This window comes from Oratosquilla oratoria, chromosome 18 (assembly GCF_046742065.1).
Source record: "Oratosquilla oratoria isolate Oo_2021 chromosome 18, ASM4674206v1, whole genome shotgun sequence".
Classification (NCBI taxonomy): Eukaryota; Metazoa; Arthropoda; class Malacostraca; order Stomatopoda; family Squillidae; genus Oratosquilla; species Oratosquilla oratoria.
Genome location: NC_134794.1, coordinates 43,997,539 through 44,021,582, shown reverse-complemented (window position 1 = coordinate 44,021,582; position 24,044 = coordinate 43,997,539). Strand labels below are relative to the sequence as shown.

The 24,044-nt window shown below is 42.5% G+C and overlaps 1 protein-coding gene across 3 annotated transcripts in view; it reads right to left on the bottom strand.

The window, feature by feature from the left end:
* The window catches only part of LOC143035185 (uncharacterized), a 50,812-nt gene extending 27,014 nt beyond the window's left edge, over positions 1-23,798 (bottom strand). For all 3 annotated transcript variants that reach the window (XM_076201860.1, XM_076201861.1, XM_076201862.1), the window contains exons 1-8: positions 23,641-23,798; positions 23,219-23,455; positions 21,865-22,024; positions 18,688-19,005; positions 17,329-17,421; positions 16,071-16,237; positions 8,725-8,966; positions 825-1,894 (exon numbers count right to left, since the gene is read on the bottom strand). In XM_076201860.1, coding sequence (XP_076057975.1) covers positions 825-1,894; positions 8,725-8,966; positions 16,071-16,237; positions 17,329-17,421; positions 18,688-19,005; positions 21,865-22,024; positions 23,219-23,455; positions 23,641-23,721 — 2,368 coding nt within the window. In that variant the 5' untranslated portion in view covers positions 23,722-23,798. The remainder of the gene's footprint in view (positions 1-824; positions 1,895-8,724; positions 8,967-16,070; positions 16,238-17,328; positions 17,422-18,687; positions 19,006-21,864; positions 22,025-23,218; positions 23,456-23,640) is intronic.
* Between the last annotated feature and the right edge of the window lie 246 nt (positions 23,799-24,044).

Genomic DNA, 24,044 nt, shown 5'->3' with positions numbered 1-24,044 from the left:
GTTGATGTTTAGGTATAACTTCATTGAATGGATTTTAATAACTGAAAACCTTGTGTGAGCACATTTTTTCTTTATATGCACTAGTTGTAAAACTTGCACATGCACACAGCTAAGAGGGAACATTGGTTGTGAGATAGGGTTTATGAAAGGATATTGGGATGGTTTGGACACAAAGAATGAGTGAAGATTAGTAAAAGAGGTGAAGGAGTGAACGTGAGGGGGCGACCAAGTAGGAGATGGATGGATGGGGTAAAAGGGGCATTAGAAAAGAGGGGTGCGTCTGTTGAGGAAGGATAGGAGAAGACAGAAGATAGGGATGAATGGAGAATGGCTGCATATATATGATGCTATGATGCATAAAAGGGAATGTGTGGGAGATGGGGGTGAAGGAGTATGTGTGAAAAATAAATTTATGCAGCCCAAAGGGATTTCTTCCAGTCTTCTCCATTTCTGCAAGTGGGGATAGTTGTTTTTTTCCGCCGATTTAACAAAACATCCTTCCTGTGAGTGTGCTGTGTCTTGCAACACTGCTTCTGACCCAGGGCATTGGGTGAGATGCAGGGATGTCCTGTTATCCTGGAGAAGCCAAGTTAAGAGGGAGGGAGGGGGATGGATGGGAGTGGAGTATATGGGGATAGAATGGGTGGGAGTGGATTTTATGCCTTTGTTTTTTGGTTACCTCCCTTGTGAGGGGGATAAAGCCTTTGGTAGTATGTATTTCAATTCCAACAACTCAAAGTAATCATAAAGTAATTTCTAATTCATTAATCAATAGCCTGTTTCCCAAAGAAAATTACCACTTCTATAAATCACTCTGTACTTACCATCACTGTCTCTTCCCGTGTAACGTGTCAGAGGAGCTCCAGAATTATATCTTGGCTCAAACGTGTTTGCAGGTGGTGCTCCCCGGAAGCCACCACTAGTATTGCCCCTTAAGTGGTCCTGTTGCTGCTGATGTTGCTGCTTCTGGAACCTTGGTGGCAATTTGTTTTTGAATTGAGTCGAGAAAGCATGCTGCTGGTCACGTGGCCCCTCCCTTCTGTCATAGGGGCGTTCATACTGCTCACGGGGAGGATGATCTCTGTAACTATAGTTGTCCCTCCGATCCTGGAATGGTCTATAGTCTCCTCGACCACCATCCCGACTTGGAAGTTTATCATCCCTTGATTCACTACTGCCCCTTGAACGCTGCATGCCTTGCTCTAGGTCCTCTCTCTCTTTCTCTTCAGGGTATTCTACACGAATGTCCCTTGGTTTTTTCACTGGCAATTTGTTCTGCTCGAACCTTTTCTTTTCCTCGTACCTTTTTTCCTCTTCCTCCTGACGCTGCTTGGCTCTCTCCAGAGCAGCCTGCACCTCATCTGTGTCGTTTCGACGCTTATCCCTCCACAATTCCTCCTCACCACCACCTACGCAACCAGCCCCCCCACCAACAACACTACCCCCACTACTATTACTATTACCACCACCTCCACTACCACCTACTCCTCCTGTCCACTGAGGTCCTGCATTGGGGTAACTGTGTTGTTGCTTCGGTGGGGTAGGTCCTCTAATGGGGGGCCCTTGTGGTCCTTGGTAATCCCTCTGAGCCCCACTTCGATAGTCATAGCCACTATTACGTGACTGCCACCTTGCGTTATCTTGTACAAATCTCCTTTCATTTTCACTCTCCTTGCGTTCTTCCCTCTCCCTGGTAGCAACTGGTTTATCCCGTGGAGGTGGATCCCTGTCAGCACGCTCCCTGACCTTGATGGGATCATCTCTTCTCTCTTCTGGAGTCCAGCCAACTTCGCGCAAACTTCTTTCCTTCTCCCACTTCTCTCGCCGTCGCTCATTTTTCCTGTTACGGTCTTCATCAAAACTATTTTCATCATCACTAAAGTTCAGTTTTTGGCTGCAATAATAAAAGACAAAATATATATACACACTTATACACATGTTCTTAACCTGAAGTACACATTCTAAGCGGTGTTAATCAATCACTTTAAAGAATTAAATTCTGAATTTAATTATAATTTCACACTTCAGGAAAATAAGCAATTCAATTCTAAACCATATCTTAATATACTATTATCTTGTAAGAAACAATGTGATACAGTTTTAAAAGATAGAGAAAACAAATGCATGTGGGATGGGTGTATGCTTTGCCTGGCTAATATGAGTAAGAAGCCTTTAGACAGACAGACACACTACACGAAATCTCTTACAACAAAGGAGTCTATACCAATCAACTTATTCAATCCACTGCATCTGGTCTAATTTATAAAAGACCCACAGCCTCCAGGCAGGACCATTAACCATTTAGAGAAAAGATATAGTGTTGTCTGGGGATGGATTGTGAGGGGCATTATAGAATGAGGTATCCTGTGTCTTTGTGTGGTGGTTGTGTCTGGGGTGGTTTGAATCTGTGACCAGGCCTATTCTGTGTTGGTACTATTCTAAAGAAGGATGGTATCTTGAGCGCAGATGTGCCAATGTGGTTCTTGTCTGGTGTGGGACGGTGTTGAGGTGTCTACCGTGATGTTACATTTCCATTGACATGACACTGCACTGCACCTGTTAGCCATGACATCAAGGCACTGCCAGTGTTGACTTTGGTGGTCATTGTAGATGGACACGGACACAAAATAGCAAACAGCCATTGAGTAAACATGCGTATAACTAATACTGGTAGCAGAGCATAGTTCATGGCCAAGAAAACATTTTAATGGCAACTAAATATCCCCCAAATTTTGTGGAAGAATGGAGATATGAGAAATGGAACAGACACTGAAATATGGTGCAAGTTGATGGATTTGGTACAGAAAAAACAAGCTTTAGCCTTTCACTCATCACTACAGGGTAGGCCAAGAGTAGCTACTTCAGAGTTGGAAGTGAGCTAAAAACTGAAAATTGTATTAAGAAAATTCTGTAGAAGCTTGATGGGTTCTTCCTTGTGGACAAAGAGCACAAACAGTATGCTGCTACCCAGGAATTATATGATTTGAGGAGTCCTAGTGATATGGACATTCAAAAGTTTGTGGCAGAATTTGAGCATGACTATTTCAAGAGAGGAAGAGGAGGCAAATCAAGTAGAGAAGAAAAGGTAAAAGGTGCAGATGGAGAGATGATAATGGAGGGGAGGGCAGTAGGGGGAAGATGGGCAGAATATTTTAGGGAGTTGCTTAATGTGAAGGAGGATAGGGAGGGAAAGATAGTTGCAGTGGGAACTGCTAAGAAAATCACCGTGATGAGTGAGGAAAATGGAGGAGAAATAAGGAAGGATGAAGTGAAGGCAGCAGTTAAGATGATGAAAGCAGGTAAGGCACCTGGTATGGATGGATGCCATGCAGAATGTCTTAAAAAAGGAGGTATAGTGATGGTGGACTGGTTGGTGAGGTTGTTTAATGTTTGCTGGAGAGAGGGTAGAGTGCCAGAGGACTGGAGGAGTGCTTGTATAGTTCCACTTTACAAGGGAACGGGGGACAAGTGTGAATGTAATAGTTTCAGAGGGATTAGCTTGTTAAGTGTAGTTGGGAAGGCTTATGGGAGGATCTTGATTGAGAGGATTAGGAGAGGAACAGAGGGAGTAATTGGTGAGGAACAGTGTGGGTTTAGGACAGGTAGAGGTTGTGTAGATCAGATTTTTGTGGTAAGACAGATATGTGAGAAAGCTATAGGAAAGGGGAAGGATGTTTTCTGGGCCTTTATGGATCTGGAAAACACTTACAACAGGGTAGACAGAAAGGCATGGAAAAGGCTTACGACAAGGTAGACAGAAAGGCACTGTGGGAGGTTATGCGGATATATGGGATAGGAGGAAAGCTTCTAGGAGCTGTCAAGAGTTTTTATGAGAGTAGTAGAGCTTGTGTCAGGATTAGAAATAGAGAGAGTGAGTGGTTTGAGGTAAAGGTGGGACTTCGTCTGGGATGCGTTATGTCACCCTGGCTGTTCAACTTATACATGGATGGGGTGGTGCGAGAGGTGAATGCAAGGGTAGTGGGTCAGGGATTGGAGATGGTTAAGGAAAATGGAGAAAAGTGGGAGGTGAGCCAGCTGTTCTTTCCAGACGACACTGCGCTTGTGGCAGGATCGGAGGAGGGATTGAGGATTTTGGTGACAAAGTTTGGGAGAGTGTGTGATAGAAGAAAGCTGAAGATAAATGTGGGTAAAAGTAAGGTGATGAAATGTACAAGGGGTGAAAGTGGCAGTAATCTGGAAGTGAGCATTAAGGGAGAGCAACTGGAGGAAGTGGATTGTTTTAGATATTTGGGTGCAAATGTGGTAGGAAAAGGTGGAGTAAAGGTGGAGGTAGAATGTAGATTGAGAGAAGCGAGTAAATGCCTTGGTGGATTAAAAAGTGTAATGAGGAATAGACATTTGGGATTGGATGCTAAGAGGAGACTGTATGAAGGAGTGATTGTGCCAACAGCACTGTATGGAGCAGAAACATGGAACATAAGAGAGGAAGAGAGAAGGAGTTTGAATGTGTTTGAGATGAAGTGTCTGAGAAGTATGATGGGGGTTACTAGGCTTGATAGAGTGAGAAATGAGGAGGTGAGGAGGGGAACAGGTGTGGAAAGGGAGTTGGGAGATAGGGTTGATGAAAGAGTATTAGGATGGTTTGGACACATGGAAAGAATGAGTGAAGAAAGACTTGTAAAGGAGGTATGGAAGGCAGATGTGGAGGGAGTGAACATGAGGGGACGTCCTAGGATGAGATGGATGGATGGGGTGAAGGGGGCTTTGGGGAAGAGGGGAATGTCTGTTGAGGAAGGACGGGAGAGGACAGAAGACAGGGGTGAATGGAGAATGGTTGTATATGGAAAATGTTGTGATGCATGAGGTGGAATGGATGGGGGAATGGGGGATGAGGTAGTGTGTACGTGAGCAAAAATTTTGACGCAGCCCGAAGGGATTTCTCCCTGTCCTCTCCTTTATATAGGGGGACGGAGAGGGGGGGGGGTCGCCGATTTAATGAAGCGGCCTTGCTGTGGATGTGCTGTGTCCAGTGGCACCGCTTCTGACCCGGGGCAGTGGACAGGGTGCAGGGATGACCCGTCATCTAGGTGCTAAGATGAGAGGGAGGGTGGAGGGGTGTGGAGTGTTTTCGGGGATGGAATGGGTGGAAATGATTTTGTGCCTTGTCCTTTTTGGCTACCTCCCTGGTAAGGGGGAAAAAGCCTTGGTATATGTATGTATCAAGGAAGATATGATTCTTTCAGACTCAGTTATGGCCTTTATGCTGCTGGCAGCCTTTAAGTTAAGGGAACAATGGGAACAAGTTGGTGATGTCAGCATCATCCAAGGTAACATGATAAAATGAAAAGCCATTTTAAACAGAATATTTGCTGGGGGGGGGGGTGTTTTACTGGTGTACAGTATAGCATGCCTGTTGGTAAGATGAAGACTGAACATTTTTTTTTTTTTTCTTTCTTTCTTTCTTTAAGCAAGGAGGTAGAACATACGGAATTCAGGAGTAATCAAGCATTAATAGTAAGAGGCCCTCAGCATGGAAAGTTAAGAGGCAGAATGAGTGACTACAGAAGACTTTAAGATGTGTCCATTGGTAGATGTAGAAGACATAACCCATTAGGACCTAAAAGAAAGGTAACAAGATGTATAATTTGTGACATGCTATCATTGGGCCAGACACTGTCCACATGCCTATGAAAGTAGAATTCACAGTGGCACCACTGAGAGGGAGTGTTAACTTTTCCCTGTTTGTGGGTTCTGCTGATGGAGAACATGAGCAGAAATTGATGAAGCTGGTGGAGGAAGCAAAAGGGTGTGCTGTATTGGACTCAGGATGTTCTATGATTGTGAGGAAGAAGTTGGCCAAGTTTTTTTTTTTTGACTGCCTCAGTGACTATAAGTGGAGAAACAAGGTTGAAGAGAAATCAGTGTCCATGTTCACTTTTGTTGATGGGGTTACGATCCCTTTCTTAAAGCAAGTCTGTTCCATGCACAATTGGTGGAATGATTAGGAATGTCAGAACACATCGACAGTAGCATTTCTTTACTGCTGAGTTGAAGAAAGCAAATATGATTATAGATTTTGGATCTAACCAAGTGATGGGATATGGCCATCATATAGTTCTTCAATAGGTCGCTACTTGTTACCAATGTCAGCATGACTAGGACAAAAATTTTGTAACGAGACTATTACTTTAGCAGCCCTAAAGGGAAGATATGTTAGGAGGACTGCCATAAGTTCCATCAACAGTTTAGACATCCTATTTCAACTAAACTAATTAAGTTAATTTTGAATGCAGGCATTAAGTACTCTGAACTCAAGCATGCAGTGTACAAGGTCACTGACAATTACAATATTTGCCCAAGGTTTCAAAAGGTTTAACCATGTTCTGTTGAGTATGCCAATGGTGTCAATGTCCAATGAAATTATTGCAACGGATTTAAAAGTTTGGGGCAGTAAGTATTTTTTGGTTATTGTTTGCCTGGCAACAAGATAATGGTAGCTGTGCTCGAGAATAAATGTACATACATTAATAACTTTTTCCCCCTTACCAGGGAGGTAGCCAAAAACAAAGGTATAAATCTACTCCCAATCTATCCCCACATAATCCACTCTCATTCACCACCCCTTCAGACCTTTGCTTTTTGGCTACCTCCCTTGTATGGGAGAAAAAGCCTTTGGTATATGTATGTTAAAGATAGAAGACTGAGAATTTATACATTGGTCTTGAGGACCACGATGGAGAGTAGAGATTGCAAAGGTGGTCTAGGTACACATCACAACAACTAGTGAACTGCCTTACCAAAAAGGGGGTCATCAACCAAGTGGCTGTGTGCAGCAGTTAGCCAGGATTAAATGTGGATCATATTCAAAGGAGTATTTGTTCCACATATTTTTTAACGTGGCTTGCTTGATACCGAGAGTTTACAAGACAAAATCATCTTGTTTATGTATAGATTTACATACTGTGAATATTGTACAAGATGTCACACAAGAAAAAACTTGCTCTGTTGCCCACTACATCAAGAAAGAGAAAGAATAGGAGTGCTAACGTGTCCACCATGCCCTCCTCCCCCAACCCTCCCACCAATTTGGTGAAGTACGCTTGCTGGGTGTGACATCACTGCCTCCCCAATGTTGACATTGGCAGCCATTGCAGTGACATGGACACAAAATAGTGAACTAATACAAGGTTTTCTGTGGGTTTTAAATCTGGAAATAGTTGGAGAATTGAGTTTGGTGGTCTTTATTGAAGGGCTTGTTTAGTTATGCGAGTGTGGATGTGTTTCTTTGAGGATATTTTGTCTGGTTTGGGTGAAAGGTGGTAGTATCCTACTGTTGTCCTCCCACCCCCATTTTTTTAAGGATTTGGAGAGTTCAATTTGCTAATAGTTGGAAACCATCCTGTGTGGGTGTATTCTAGGGTTCCTATAACTATACAAAGATGGTTATTATTATTTCTATTGTCCAAAGTCAGTGCCAGTGGCAGTTTTCAATAGGTTAGTTTTCTTGCTGATTTTTGCTGTCAGGTCACATGTGAACAGAATGACATCTGAGTATCAAAGGTCTGACCAAGAATTTTTTATTTGCTTTCTAATGATGTGTGGCCAATTAATTTTACTATTGGGTATTTCTATATCTATGGTTGTGTTGAGTGAGCAATGTTACTGTTGATTTCTGGGGTGATGCTTGCATTCAGCTGTGTCAGAGCCCCTATAGGATAGGGGGTGAGGGGGGGGGGGGTCAGGGAGTATTTGTGAATATTTTGACCTGGCCCAAAGGTATTTCTCCCCATCTCTTTCTGCATGGGAGGGGGGGGGGGGGTCATCAATTAAATGAAGTGGCCTTGCTGTGGATGTGCACTGTCTTGCTGCATTGCTTCTGACCCAGGGCAGGGGGTGAGATGCAGGGATGACCTGTCATCCAGGAGGAACCAAGAAAAGTGGGAGGGAGGGATGGTGAATGGGAGTGAAGTATGTGGGGATGAAATGGGAGGGAGTGGATTTATGCCTCTGACTTTGGCTACCTCCCTTGTAAGATGGCCATGTGGTGTTTGTTTTTCAAGTTACTCTTTTTTTTTCTATCAGTGGCCTCTCTCTCTCTCTTCTTTTTTTTTTTTTTTTTTTTTTTTGGGAGGGGGGGTATTTTTCTACTTGCTATCTGGGTGGTTACTACCATGATGGGACAAGAAGGGAGGGTTGCCATGTAAATGAAGCAGCCCTGCTGTGGCTGTATTGTCCTGCTACATTGCTTCTGACCCAGGCAGTTGGCACAAGAAAGGAATGATCCATCACCCATGAGGAGCCAAGGTGAAAGTGACACAATGCCCTGGCTGGCTACCTTCCTCATACAGCAGAAGAGCACCTTGGTATATAGATAGATGGTTAGCATTATGTTTACATCTTTATCCCGAGATGGGCATTGGTCTATTTCAGAGTGTTCTGGCTCTTTTTTCATGTCTTCTGAATACTTTTGCCAGTTTAAGAAAGTCCTCTTGGTTGTAGATTGTAGTTTCTCTTCCAGTTCTATGGAGACCTTAATTGGTTGATGATCTGATGACAGGTCTTGTTCAATTTCTGGTGTGGTTTGGGTTTGTATGGAGGGTGAGTACTTTGTTATGTCTGGTGATGTTGGTTGTGTTAGAGGGGTTGTATGGTGGGATTGTTGCTGGAGTTTGTTTAGCTTAGGGAGTTGCTCAAGAATTTTAGCAAAAATTTGCAGAGAAAGCCTCCACACATTCATAATGCTGTTATTACATGTATACTCACTTATAGTCCATTTCTTTAGTGGAGGTAGCCCAGCCATCAGCATCACTTGGCTGGTCCTCAAAACACTCTAGAGCTTCTTTCTTTATGATGGGCACAGGAGTTACAGCATCCTCATCCTGAGAAGCCGGTGGAGGGCCTTGACGATAACGCCCTTCCCGGTGTGGAGGTCGGGGTGGTCCCCCACCTACATTTCCTCCAGGAAAGTTTGGGGGGAAGGCATTTCCAAAGTTTCCTCGCATCATCTGAAATATTATAACACTTGTTAAATAAAAATAAATCATACATACATATACCAAGGGCTTTTTGCCCCTTACACTCCTCTATCAGCTTCTTGTATTCCTCCTTTTCTTTTTCATTTAAGCAGTTTAATCTATGCACCTCTCTACCATCTATCCTTTTCTTCTTTCTACATCTATCCTCTCCTCTCAACTTACCTTCCATCCAAAAAATGGTTTAATATTCCCCCATTCTCCCCCTCTTAGAACATATATATCCAAAACTCTTCGTTACCAATTTTTAGTCCATTAAAACTACCACCCTTCCATCCACCACCCTCTCCCATGTGTACTTATGCTTGATTTTCTTCCTATCATCAACTCTCTAGACACCTCATTATCAACTCTCCACTATGATTTTTTCCTGAAACTCCACACTTCCCAACCACTATGTCGGTTCATTTCCTACCCTAGTATTTAGGTCCCCCAATACCACTACATTGACATTTCTCCCTAAACCCTCTATGCACTCTTAATAATCAAATAAGTAATACTAAACAGACAAATAATAACATACATAAACCAAAGGCTTTTTCCCCTTTACAAGGGAGGTAGCCAAAAAACAAAGGCATAAAAACCACTCCCACCCATTCCCTCTCCACCATACTCTACTACCCTCTTCCCTCCCTTTTATCTTGGCACCTCCTGGATGACAGGTCATCCCTGCATCTTGTCCAATGCCCTAGGTCAGAAGCAGTGTCGCAAGACACAGCACATCTACAGCAAGGCCGCTCCATTAAATCGGTTACCTTCCCCTCTCAGTCCCCTCATGCAGAAAAGATGATGGGGAGAAATCCCTTTGAGTTGCTTAAATTTATTTCTCACACATACTACCTAGCCACCCTCATTCCCCACCCACTCCACCTCATGCATCACAGCATCATCCATACACAACCCTTCTCCACTCGCACCCTATCTTCTGTCCTTCCCTGTCCTTCCTCAACAGACATTCCCCTTTCCCAATGCCCCTTTTAACCCCTCCATCCATTTCATCATAGGTCGTCCCCTCATGTTCACTCTTTCCACCTCTGCCTTCCACACTTCTTTTACTAGTCTTTCTTAACTCATTCTTTCCATGTGTCCAAACCACCCCAATACTTTCATCCACCACCATTCTCCTCCTCACCTCATTTCTCACTCTACCCAACCTAGTAACTTCTATCATACTTCTCAGGCACCTTATCTCAAAAACATTCAAACTCCTCTCTTATGTTCCATGTTTCTGCCCCATACAGTGCTGTCAGGGCACTTACTCCTTCATACAATTTCCTTTGAGCATCCATTCCCTAATGTCTATCTCATTACACTTCTTAATCCACCAGGACATTTACTCATTCTCTCAATCTACATTCTACCTCCACTTCTCCCTTTCCCGCCACATTCACAGCCAAGTATTTAAAACTATCCACTTCCTCCAGTCTCTCTCCTTTAATAATCACTTCCAGTCTGCTGACACTTTCTCCCCCTGTACATCTGATCACCTTACTTTTACCCAAATTTATCAACTTCTTTCACACACCTTTCCAAACTCCATCACCAACTTCCTCAATCACTCCTCTCATCCTGCTACAAGCGCATTGTCAGTAAACAACAACTGGCTTATCTCCCACTTTTCTCCATTTTCGTTAACCATCTCCAATCCCTGACCCATTACCCTTACATTTACCTCTTGCATCACCTCATCCATATATAACTTGAACAGCCAGGGCAACATAACACATTTGTCGACATCCCACCTTAACCTCAAACCTCACTCTCTCCACTTCTAATGCTCACACATGCTCTACTATTCTTTTAAATAAACTTTACTGCTCTCAACAGCTTTCCTCCTATCCTGTATAGTGGCAATGCCTCCCAGTGCCTTCCTCTCTACCCTGTCATAAACCTTTTCCAGATCTGTATAAACCCAAAAAACATTTTTACCTTTTTTTGCTATAGCTTCACATATCTTACCACAAAAATCTGATCTACACAACCCTTTCCTGTCCTGTTCCTCAGCAATTACTCTCTCTTCCTCTCCTAATCCTCTCGATCAAGACCCTCCAATAAGCCTTCCCATCTACACTTAACAAGCTGATCCTTCTGAAACTACACTCACACTTGTGCCTTTTCCCCCTTATAAAGTGCAACTATACTGACACTCCTCCAGTCCTCTGGCACTCTACCCCCTCTTAAACAAACATTAAATAACCTCACCAGCCAGTCCACCATCACTGTACCTCCTTTTTTCATTCAGCAAGACATCCATCCAACCCAGGTGCCTTATCTGCTCCCATCATCTTAACAGCATTCACTTCATCTTTCCTTATTTCTCCCTTCATTTTCCTCACTCATGGTAATTTTCTTAGTGCTTCTCACTGCAACTACCTTTCCCTCCTTACCTCCTTCACATTTAGTAACTCCTAAAATACTCTGCCCATCTTCCTCTTGTTGCCTTCTCTTCCATTATCATCTCTCCATTTGCACCTTTTACCTTTCTTCTCTACTTGATTCACCTCTTCCTCTTAATTTCTTTCCAATTTTTTTTTATTACTTTCAAAATTTTCTGTCATACTCTTACCCATTTCACATCTGGTATCACCTCTCTGCCTCCTTTATCTAATGTTTTACTTCTCTTTTTACTTTGTACCTCTCATACGATTCCCTCGTCCTATTCTGTAATCAATCTGCGAAAGCTCACTTCTCTTCTAAAACCTTCCTTGCTTCCTCATTCCACCCTTCTATTTCCTCCTGTCCTCCTTGTTCCTCACACGATCTTTGCACACCTTGTGACTCCCTCCTTGAACCATCCCCATTCCTCCTCCACTCCTAGTTCTACTCTATCCTTCACTCCCACTCCTATCTCAGCTTCTTCTTGTACTCCTCCTTTTCTTTCTCATTTAACCCCTTCCATACGGTGATGCCTACGTAGGCGTCATGAGGAGCAAGTGGGTAAGCGAGGATGCCGACGTCAGCGTCTTGATTATATTTATTGTAGTTGTACCTGCGTGACCCCCATACTCTGTAAACTGGCTTCATCATATTTTCCATGGTTATCAAAATTCACGGGTGAAAGAGAAAATGATTAATACAGCGGTGACTTTATTTTTATAATGCGAGTATTATGGCGCAACATCGCACGTCTGGCAGCTAATGCTGCCCGCAAGATTTTGGCCCGGAGTGAAGGTGTTAAGCAGTTCACTCTAAGCACCTCCCTACCTTTTGTTCTTTTCCTCTTTCTCTATCCATCCTCCAATCTCAACTTACCTTACACTAAAAAAATATCTGATATTCCCCCACTCTCTCCCCTTAGAAAATGCACATCCTTAACTCCTACTATACTCCTGGTTACCACTATATTGTCCATTTACTCTCTACCTACCACCCTTCCATCTACCCTCTCCCATGTGTACTTATGCTCAACATTCTTCCTAAACACTGTATTTGCTATCATCAACTCTCTAGATATCTCCACCATTAACTCTCTACTATGATTTTTTCCTGGAACTCCACACTCCCCAACCACTCCATCTATTGGTTCATTTCCTACCCTAGCATTAAGGTCTCCAAATACCACTACATTGACATTTCTCCCTAATCCCTCTATGCACTCATTCAAATCCATCCAAAAAGCCTCCCTTTACTCTACACTCTTCTCACTACCAGACCCATGTGCACTTACAAAAATCCAGATCTCTCTTCCCAGTTTCACCTTAATCCATATTAACCTTAAAGAAACCTCCTTCCACTCCACTACACACTTACCTACCTCTTCACTTACTAGTATAGCCACCCCATCTCTTCCTCATCCTCTTTTCACTCCGAAAACCTCCCAACTACACTCCCAAACTCACTCACCCCTCCCTCTCAACTTTGTTTCACTCAACGCCAACACATCCATCTTTCTTTTCACAAACATACTACCTATCTTTTCCATTTTACTCTCATATGTACCACATCCACACACATTAAAAGAAACAAACCTTTGGGTACTGGTGGGAAAATTCCTAGACCCTCTTATGCCTTTACTTTTTTAGAAATGTTCCCTTTGGGTCTACAGGGAGAAGGATGCCTAGTCCTAATCCCCGTCCCATTTTTGTCGCCTCTTACGATTCCAGTGGAAAGACTTGGTGGCAGTATTCTTTCCCCCCACCATAGGGGAAACAAATAATTTGAAATAAATGGTAGGCATTACAGCATCTTGCTTAGGTGTTTACAGGCCAATCAGTTTGACATCAGTTATAGGTAAAATGTTTGAATCAATATTAGTTGATAGACTCAAGAGATCATATCGAGAGAGAGAATATGATTTGTGACTTACAGCATGGTTTCTCCAAGGGTAAGTCATGTGTAACTAATCTTCTCTCTTTACACTAAAGTATATAAGGCATCAGATAATGATAGTTACGAAGTTATTTACCTCGATTTTAGCAAAGCATTCAACAAGGTGTCCCATCAGAGACTACTAAATAAAATCGAAGCCTACATGGCACAGGAGGAAAAGTGTTAGAATGGATTAGAGCTTGGATCAGAGACAGAAAACAGCGAGTCACCATAAATGGTGTAAAATTCAAATGGGGGCATTTCTAGTATGGTTCCCCAGAGCTCCGTTTTGGGTTCTGTATTGTTCATTATGTACAAACTACTTGGACAATGGGATTCATAGTGATGTTATTAAGTTTGCTGACAACACTAGAATAGAATGCCTAATTAGGTCAGATGACACCGCCGAGATTCTGCAGGATGATCTCAACAAATTGTTCACATGGTCAGTGAAACGGCAAATGGGCTTCAATATATCAAAGTGCAACATGTTAAATGTATGGCTATGCAACCCCAAAAACAGATATAGCTCAGAAACACATTTTTTGAGAAAACTGAGAGCAAGAGACTTGGAAGTTCTAGAGTCCTGACCTTAAATCCAGGAAACAGTGCATTAGTGCCAGGAATACAGCTAACAGAGCATTAGGTTTCATTGCTAGGACAATTACGAATAGAAGTGCAGAGGTAATTATAAAAATTATCTAGCGTTAGAACCATCCTTGACTATGCGGTACAGTTTTGGTCTCCATCTTATAGAATAGACATCAATTCACTAGAATCAGTACAGAGGAGAATGACCAAAATGATACTTAAGCATGTAAGGCACCTTACCTTACACTCTCTGGACAGATGCAGTGCAGGGTGATCTAATTGGTGCTCAAGTGGATCAAAGGCTTTAACAAGGCTGATGCAAACAAATCATCATATTAACCACTTCACTACGGGACTTAAATCTCGCGGGCAGCAGCCAATGCCAGCCGTACGACGTGTCGTAATAATACTCGCATCATAAAATATAGTCACGGTTTATATCGATCATTCTCTCTTTCACCCGTGAATTTTGAAAACCACTGAGAATGGGATTAAGAGCAGATTAGGGAGAATGTAAAAACACAGGGGCGACTACAATAAATATAATCAAGACGCCGACATGGCAGCGTCGCGAATCCACTTGCATCTCATGACGCCTACGTGTGCGGCACCGTATGGAAGGGGTTAAGACAACAGGGTAGGACTTGCAGTAATGGATTTAACCCCTTCCATACGGTGCCGCACACGTAGGCGTCATGGACTTAGATCTCGGTGGCAGCAGCCAATGCCAGCCGTACGACGTGTCGTTATAATACTCGCATCATAAAATATAGTCACCGCTTATATCGATCGTTCTCTCTTCACCCGTGAATTTTGATAACCATAGAAAATGCGATTACAAAAGAATTAGAAAGAATGTCATTATGGAGGGGCGACTACAATAAATATAATCAAGACGCCGATATGGCAGCCTCGCGAATACACTCGCTCCCCATGACGCCTACGTGTGCGGCACCGTATGGAAGGGGTTAAATGGGGCAAATTTAGATTTAAGAAGGAAATAGGCAAGAATTGGTTTACTAATTGGGTGGTCAACAAATGGAATGGACTTGATAACCATGTAGCGAGTACTGAAACTATCAGTTATTGTAAGAGATGGTTAGATAACTTTCTGGATGGGGATGACATGTGGTATGAACATGGAACTGCCTAGTGTAGGCTTTATGGTCTCTTACAGTCTCCTTTAGTCTTACATTATGTTGCTATCCAAAATCCCTCCCTTTCTTCTACACTCTTCTCACTACCAGGCCCATATGCACTTACAAAAACCCAAATCTCCCTTCCCAGTTTCACCTTCATTCACATTGACATTGAAGAAACCTCCTTCTACTCCACCTGATGTTTACCTATCTCTTCACTTACTAGTATAACCACCCCTTCTCTCCCTCATCCCCTCTTCACTCCTGACACCCTCACAACACTCCCAAACTCAAACTCCCCTCTCCCTTTCAACTTGGCTTCATTCAATGCAAAAACACATTCATCTTCTTCTCACAAACATACTGCCCTTTCCTTTCACTCCCATCTGTACCACATCCACACACATTGAAAGACCCAAACTTTAGGGTTCTGGTTGGAAAACTCCTCTCAGACCCTCTTATACATGTGGTTTTTTTTTAGTAATGTCCCCTTTGGGCCTACAGAGAGAGGGATGCCTAGTCCTATCCCATTTTTGTCGCCTTTTACAACTCGAGAAAAAAACCCTGATGGCAGTATTCTTTTCCCCAAGGTTAGGTAAAAAATGGAAATTAATTTCAAAGTAGTACAGGACAGTATGAAGAGTGGACAGCATAATGGAGGGTTAGTTGCAGTATAATGATAATTTCTCTATGGAGATTTACTCTATCAGACAAAATGTGTGGCTCTGGTTCATAAGGCTACCCCATATAGTCCTGAAAGTATCAGCTGCATGCTACTGAGCAGCTTTTAACCCCACAATAACATGCAGCTGATACCCCAGATGGGGAACTTTAAATATAATTCAAGTTTATGCACAAACATCACAGAGTTCAGACAATGAAATTGTGTCCTATGATGATTTAAGTCTGGTAATGGATCAAGAAAAATGTGAATACACACTGGTAACCAGTGACTTTAATGCTATAGAATTGGAGGGGGGAAATGACAGGCAAAATTCTATTAAATTTTTCCAATAACAACACGTAAACACAAACTTACATAAGCTGGCATTATGGCTCTAAATTGGTGAGGAGGGACATGTGGTCCATGTGGTCCTATAGGTCCAATAGGTCCACCAGGGCCTGCTGGCGGACCTGTGGGCGGCGTCCCTCGAGGACCAGCCCCACCCCCACCACCAACTACTCGGTTTGGAGGCACTACATCACCTGCAACCAAAAACAGCAATAAATAGCAAGAGAACATTTACACAAATAATTTCAATCACTGCATATTGATTTTTTTTTTCTTTCTTTTTTTCTTTTACTTTTGCAGGTTTCACACTATTCAAATATTTAACAAATGTGGATTAATAAAAATTGGTAAACTTCCCTAATTACTCCGTCCATTCCCTTCATCCTAATTATCATCCACATGCCTTATAAAATGCACTTAACAGACTAATCCTTCTAATGCCACTACAATAATATTTGTTCCCATTTATTCTGTATAGTGGAACTACAGTATATCTACAGCTTTCCACCCAGACCACAGAAAACATCCACAAACACATTCATATCCAGATAACTAAACAAGTCCTTCATTAATGACCACCAAACCTAATACTTCATTAACCTAAGAAAAACTCTACAGAGAAAACGCTCCCACACCAAACAAGAACCACACTAGCATGCCTGCTCTTAGGACAACAACCATCATTTGAATAGCACCAACACAGAATAGGCCAGGCCATAGATTCACAATACCCAGATAAAACAACCACATAAAAGACACAACACCTCACATTACTATTCCCCCATACTAACAATCCCCAAACAACAACACAATATCCCTTCTCTATGTGACTTACAGTCCCACCCGGAGGCTGCTGGTGGTTTCCTGGAGGCTGTGGGTCTTCTGCAAGAGAGACCATGGGCAACGGATTGACTGACTGTAGTCCTGAAAGAGACCCTGGGCAGTGGATGGATTCAACATTTAATCTACCATACTGATCAAGGGCACCAATCTACATTTCAAATGTTACTTCATGATATCCCTTATGCCTATAAGTTGTGAAATGGGTGGGAGTGGGTGAGTGCCCTGACTGGCTACCTCCCTTATAAGGGGAAAGAATCCCTTGGTATACTGATAAATGTCTCTTATGCACTGGTATCACATTAGCCACTTTCTGATCACTCTGCCCTTTCCTTTCTTCTGGTACACACACTACATACATGTGGACAATCTTGATGGAACCACTTACTATATCACCAATCCTCATTTACATCTGCTCTATATTATCTACTTTTATGCTACTTACCATTGAAAGCATTCTGGGGACTTGGCTGCTGACGCTCATCCTGCTGAGGCTGCATAACTCCACAGCCACCCCCCTGGATCCAACTGCCTTCCGCTAGAAATAAAAATCAATAATCAGTTTACGTTCCATTAAAAGATACATATACCAATAAACCTGTTTCTCCTTACAAGAGAAGTTCCTGCCAAGGCATGCATCCATCCTTCACACACACTTATATTTCTTTTATCTCAGCTCCTTGTGGATAAAGGGCCAGCCCTGCTCTGCCCACTGCCTGGGTCATATGCAATACACCACCACACAACGCCACAACTGGGCCCAACAGCCAAAGCTGGCCTAGCCCTGCTGCTTCATCCCAAAGGGATTTCTACTTGTCTTCTCTTTTTCTGCACGAGGGGACAGAAAGAGGGGGTTGCCAATTAAATGAAACAGCCTTCCTGTGGATGCATTGTCTTGTTACATGCTTCTAACCCAGGTCAGCAGGTGAGATCAAGGATGACCCATCATCCAGAAACCAAGATAAGAGGGAGGGAGGTGAGTGGAGTATGTGGGAATGGAATGGGTGGGAGTGGATTTTATATCTTTGTTTTTTGGCTACCTCCCTTGTATGGGGGAAAGAGCCATTGGTATATGTATGTATGCTTCATTTTCATTGCGACTCTCCTTCCTTGTCCCCTCAATACTAAAAAGGGATAAATCCATTTAGGCCACATAAAATTATCATCCATTCACAACCACTGACCAATCACTTATATCTTGCATTCTCCCTTCCCTGGTCAACAGACATTCCCCTTTCACCCAAGGCCCACATCACCTACTGTCAGTCACCCTCCCCCCCAATTCATTTATTCCCCTCTACCTCCCACACTCTTTGTGCTGGATCTTTCTTCACTCATTATTTCCATCCCGACATCATTCCAGTATTCTTTGATCCTCCTTGTCTGAGAGCTCCCTTTCCAACCCTACTCACTGGCTTATCTCATTTCTCATACTATCCTCCCTTGTGACCTCCACACTTTAACATTTCCCAAACAAATTTATTCTCCACCTCCCATAAATTCCACATACACACCCTATAGTACATGTAAAATCTTTTGACTATTTTTAACAAACTTCTCCCTGGTCCATACATTTGTAACAGTTCCAAGTTTTTCTTTATCATATTATATGCCCTCTCCAAAGTCTCGACCCCATATATACCCTTACTATTTACTAGACAAGTCTCACCTGCCTAACATAAAAGCTTTACCTATACACCCACTTCCTCTCCCAAAAAACACACATTTCTCCCCAAATAAATCCTTCTGTTCCTCTCCTAATCCACTCAATCCTCAATTTGAAATAAGCAATAATAAATCTTACTTTGGGGCCTTAAGCTGGGGCCAGGCCCATATTGAGGCAAGGACTCTGCAGGGGAGGTGCCACCACCCAGCTTGGGGAACTCCCGATGAAAAAACTGCGACTGTTGGACTGAGGAGGACCGTGCGGGACCACCATCCTGTGGGAGTGGAAGGCCAGGGGCAGATGTGGTGGCGCTTGTGCTGCTGCTGTTGTTGTTGCTGTTGCTGGTATTGTTGCTGCTTGTGTTGCTGCTGCTGGTGTTGTTGCTCCCACTCCAGGGCTTTTCGTTTACTACAACTCCACCACCACTTCCTACTACACCACCACCGACACCCATTGCTGGAAAATGTAAAACAAGTAAATAATTTGCAAAATATCTCTGCCTGGGGTGAAAGAAGCGTCTTCCAGTTTCTAATGCCCATCTTCAAGTATATTGCATCATAAAGCAAATTTTGAGGGGTGAAGGCAACCCACCAAATTTATACATACTTAAACATCTTTCTCAGCACAGCATTTTGAAAACCATTAACCTCTTCAATACAAGTCAAACATTCACGCACACATTTAATTACCTGATGTACGATGATGCATCACAATACAAGCATTATAAAAATACAGGTTAAAGCTCTTGTACTCTTTCACCCAGAATGTTTATAACCACAGACAATATGATCAAGACTTCTTAGAACACAGGGGTCACTCAGCTACAACTACAAAAATATAATCAGGAAACTGATGCCAGGATCATCGTATACCCACTCTTGCCTCATGACACTCATCTCCACTATAGCGGCCCACATATCACATCTATACAAAAGAAATGGCTTTCTAATTTCTGCTTAAATCTCTTCTATGTAGAAACATCTGTTGGACACCATAATTCATGCTTTGATTTGTCTATTTCCATCATTCTTTTGCACTACACCACATAGCTAAATACTGAAACCCTTTCATATCCTTCACCATTAATCAAAACTTGTCTTTGTCATTCTCTTCCCTTCATTCCATGCATCAACTTTGTTTTGTTGACATTTACATGTTTCTTCAAACAACAGAAGTGTAGCATGTTAAATGTCGGACTACACAACCCCAAAAATAGATACAGCTTAGATAATATGCTTTTAGAAAAAACTGAGTGCGAGAGAGACTCAGGAGTTCTAGTGAGTCCGGACCTTAAAACCAGGAAACAATGCATTGGCGCCAGGAATAAAGCTAACAGAGCATTAGGTTTCATTGCTAAGACAGTAACAAATAGAAGTAGACCCATCCTTGACTATGCAGTACAGTTTTGGTCCCCATCCTATAGAACGGACATAATTCACTGGAATCAGTACAGAGAAAAATGACCACTATGATACACTGACTCACAAATTTGCCTTACAATGCGAGGCTTTGGCACCTTAACTTACACTTTCTGGAAAGACGCAGAGTGCGGGGTGATCTAATAGAGGTGTTCAAGTGGATCAAAAGCTACAAGGCTGATGCAAACAAGGTCATCAAACTTAAATAACAAGGCAGGACTCGCAGTAATGGATTTAAACTGGACAAATTTAGATTTAAGAAGGAAATAGGCAAGAATTGGTTCACTTATAGAGCGGTCAAGGAATGGAATAGACTTGGTAAACATGTAGTGAGCGCTGAAACTATCAGTTGTTTTAAGAAACTGTTAGACAACTTTATGGATGGGGATGACAGGTGGTGATGGATATGTTCTATATTTCTAATCAAGTTAATTTCTCTCTCCTCCATGTCAACATCATCTTGCACATCTTAAGACACCAATGTTCCCACCCTCCATTTTTATTTCTTGAGATCATGGCAGTAGCTCTTTCATCACTCTTACATATATATATATATATATACCAAGATCTTTTTCCCCCTTACAAGGGAGGCAGCCAAAGTCAAAGTCCACTCCCACCCATTTCAACCCCAAACACTCCACTTCAATTCACCACACCTCCCTCCCTCTCATCTCAGCTCCTCCTGGATGACAGGTCATCCCTGCATCTCGCTCACAAGTACAGCATCATCAGCAAACAACTGGGTTATCTTCATTTTTCTCCATTTTCTTTGGCAATTTCCAATCCCCTGCCCATTACACTGCTATCAACCTCCCAAACTACTTCAGTCATGTACACAGTGAACAGCCATGGGCACATGACACATCCCTGGTGAAGTCCCACATTTATCTTCAACTACTTGCTTTCTCTACTTCTAATTCTACCACATTCTCTACTTCTCTCATAAAAACTCTTGACTGCTTTAACAGCTTTCCTATCCCAAAACCTCCCCCAGTGCCTTCCTATCTACCGTCATAAGCCTTTTCCATATTCTACTTGTATCAATTTGATTAACTTTGGTGACATAAATGCATTTTATGCTTCCCATAATGCTAGTCTAAACAGTGTCATAAGCTTGCTTCTAATCAATGAAACTGTGCATATGTTCTTTGTTGCATTTCCTTGCCTTTTCAAGGATATGCCAAACGGTAAATAGATAACTAACCTCAAGCACAAAAATTGCTGATATTCCCCTATAATGTCTTCTGTTACAGGTTTGTTATAAATCATCCTTGCCACTGTATCCACATGGGAGATGTGTTACCCCTATAGTTTCCACATTTCTTCCCTTTTCTTAAAAATCTATATACCAAACAGATCGTTCCTTTTCATCATTCCAAGCATCCATGGAAATGTTTTTCATTTGCCCACACATTCCCTATCAGCTGGGCCAGGAACAGGAAACTAATTACAATATGAAAAAATGCAAGACATTGGAAATTATTGGAATAGGTAAAAAGTTAACCACAAAATCAAGGCAGTAATGATGTTGGAATGTTTGCCACTAGAAATACACTTCAAAAGGATCACTGGAAAAACTTAATAATCTACCGAGGAACATAAGTTGTATTCCACTATATGGACAGACACAGACACAAAGATTATCAAAAAGTTGATTTGCCCTAGATGGCAATATTCTGCTTTGGTGTGGTTGACACATTTATAAACATTCAAGGCAATTCAGTGAGTAATAAATAAAATGGTTCTAGGAGGATTACAGATTTAAAGCTTACTTTGGATGAAGAAATACTGGGACAATTCAGAAGGGTCCATTGGAAACGAATAGAAATCAACAATCATAGCTCTTATGTGTACTACAACTAGATAAAACAAACAAGCACACTAATATAGAACTTACCAAGGGCAGTGTTGTTGCTCTGTTGCTGTTGTGTTTGCTGCTGTGCTGGCTGTGTCTGTGGTTGCGGTGTACCTGGATTGTTTCCAGCGCTGCCCCCAACGCTGTTCGTCAAAGCTGGATTGACCGCATCCACACTCACTAGGCCCCCTGCCCCAGGTACCTGGAAGTAACAAAAACAATATCCTATTCAGGTTAAGTTCAACAATCTCCTCGTAACATATCTTTGCATGGTGAATGAAGTAAAGGAAAGTCAGTTACTACAGAATTCACAAGGGCCATCATGCTGGGAAATCTACATAGAATCTTCCCCTTCACAAAGGAGGTAGCTTGCCAAGGCAACCCACTCCCACACACCAACCATTGCTTCCCTCTCATTTTAAGATCCTTGTGGAAAAGATCTGAAATAATGCACATTAAATGCAGGGCCTCTCTTAACATGTTGAAACCTCTTTCTGTCTCTCCTAAATTCCAAACTTCCATACAGAATCAGTAGGAGAATCACCCCTTCATACAAGCTTCTCTTTGCATCCATTTCTAGATCCCTATCTCATAACATTTTTCCATCCCAAGACAGTTACCCACTTCCCTCACTCTACAGTCACCTCCACCCCCACTCCTCCATTTCCTGCTAAATGTTCCCATAAATATTTAAAAACATTCACTCCTTCCAGCCTCTCTCCTCTAATACTTCCAACCAATTTGCTGCCAACATCTCATCACTTTGCTTTTACCCACATTTACTTTCAATTTCTTCATATTACATAACTTCCCTAACTAACACTAACTGCCTTGGACCATCCTCTGACCCTGCCATAAGTGCAGTGCCATCCACAAACAACTGACTCGCCTCCCACTTCCTTCCACTATCTTCATTCATCTCAAATCCCCTGACCATCATCCTCACATCCACCTCCCACACCATCCCATCCATATACATATTCAACAGCCATGATGACAAGAAACAGGCCCATCTTCTCAAACCACTCACTCTAACCATTCCAAATCCTAACACAAGCCCTATGCACCATCTCATTCCCACACTGTCAAAAGTGAGAAACCCCTGATAAGGCAAAACCCTGTCTGAATTGCTGCAAATTGCTGGGTTAGGTTGATGCTGGGTTGCCTCCCCACCTAACTAGGGCGGTTGGGAACCAACACAGCAAGCCCAAAGCAGGACCTTTGACTCATGACCACCTGGTCATAAATTCAAGACTGTGTCCAATGGGCTACCATGCAGCTACACAAGCTGTACTACTCTCCTACCCAGGTCACTGGTCCCTTGCCTACCAATTGAGGTTGATCATAATTCACCAATTAGTACTAAAAAACAACAAATCATAAATTTATTTCAAACCTTGGGAGTGATATCCTGAGCAATGTTCTGCTCTGCTGCTGCTTCCTCTGCCTTGCTTCCCCATCCTTGTCCTCCAGCAGGTACGAGATTAATATTTGGGTCGTTTCCGCTGTTCTCTGCCTTCAGACTTGGGAGGTTGGTGGGTGGTGGAATGCGCCGCACTGACGCAACTTTGCCCAGACTTTGCATGCCATGTTTTGGTATTACAGTCTTCTGGGTGGTTTCAATGGACTTGCCCTAAAATATTTGTCAATTATAAGCACAAAAGATTCTATCATTCATGGGATGGAGTGTCACAAATGTATCAGTCTATTCATATCAATCAATATCATTCTGCAGGATCTATTGGAGTTGCCATCATCTAAACTTGAATCAAATAAAACTCTGATGAGTCACAAGAAAAATAATATGGGTGTACAAACCTTGAATATACTATTGATGTTTAGTGACTGGAACTTCTTTCCTTTCTCCCCCTTGGATTGTGACCCAGACAATGCTGACATGCTGACCACAGGCGCTCATTAGGTGCTGAGGAACCTGTGGAACGAACCACTAAACTGGAAAAAAAGGGGAAAAACATGTATCAAAATGTGCATATAACTACCTCCTAACTAGAGTTCTTAAATCAACAAGCCATTCCCCCCAGCCCCAGGAGATCCATGGGTCCCAGATAACCAACGACCAAAAATCATCCTTGAAAGAAATACTGTGTTGCCTGGATAAGGCTAAGATAGAACAGTGCAAGATGAGGTGTTCCTTATCTTGTCTGTGATGGTTGCATCTGGGGCAATTTATTTCTGTGGCCAGGCCTATTCTGTGCTAGCAC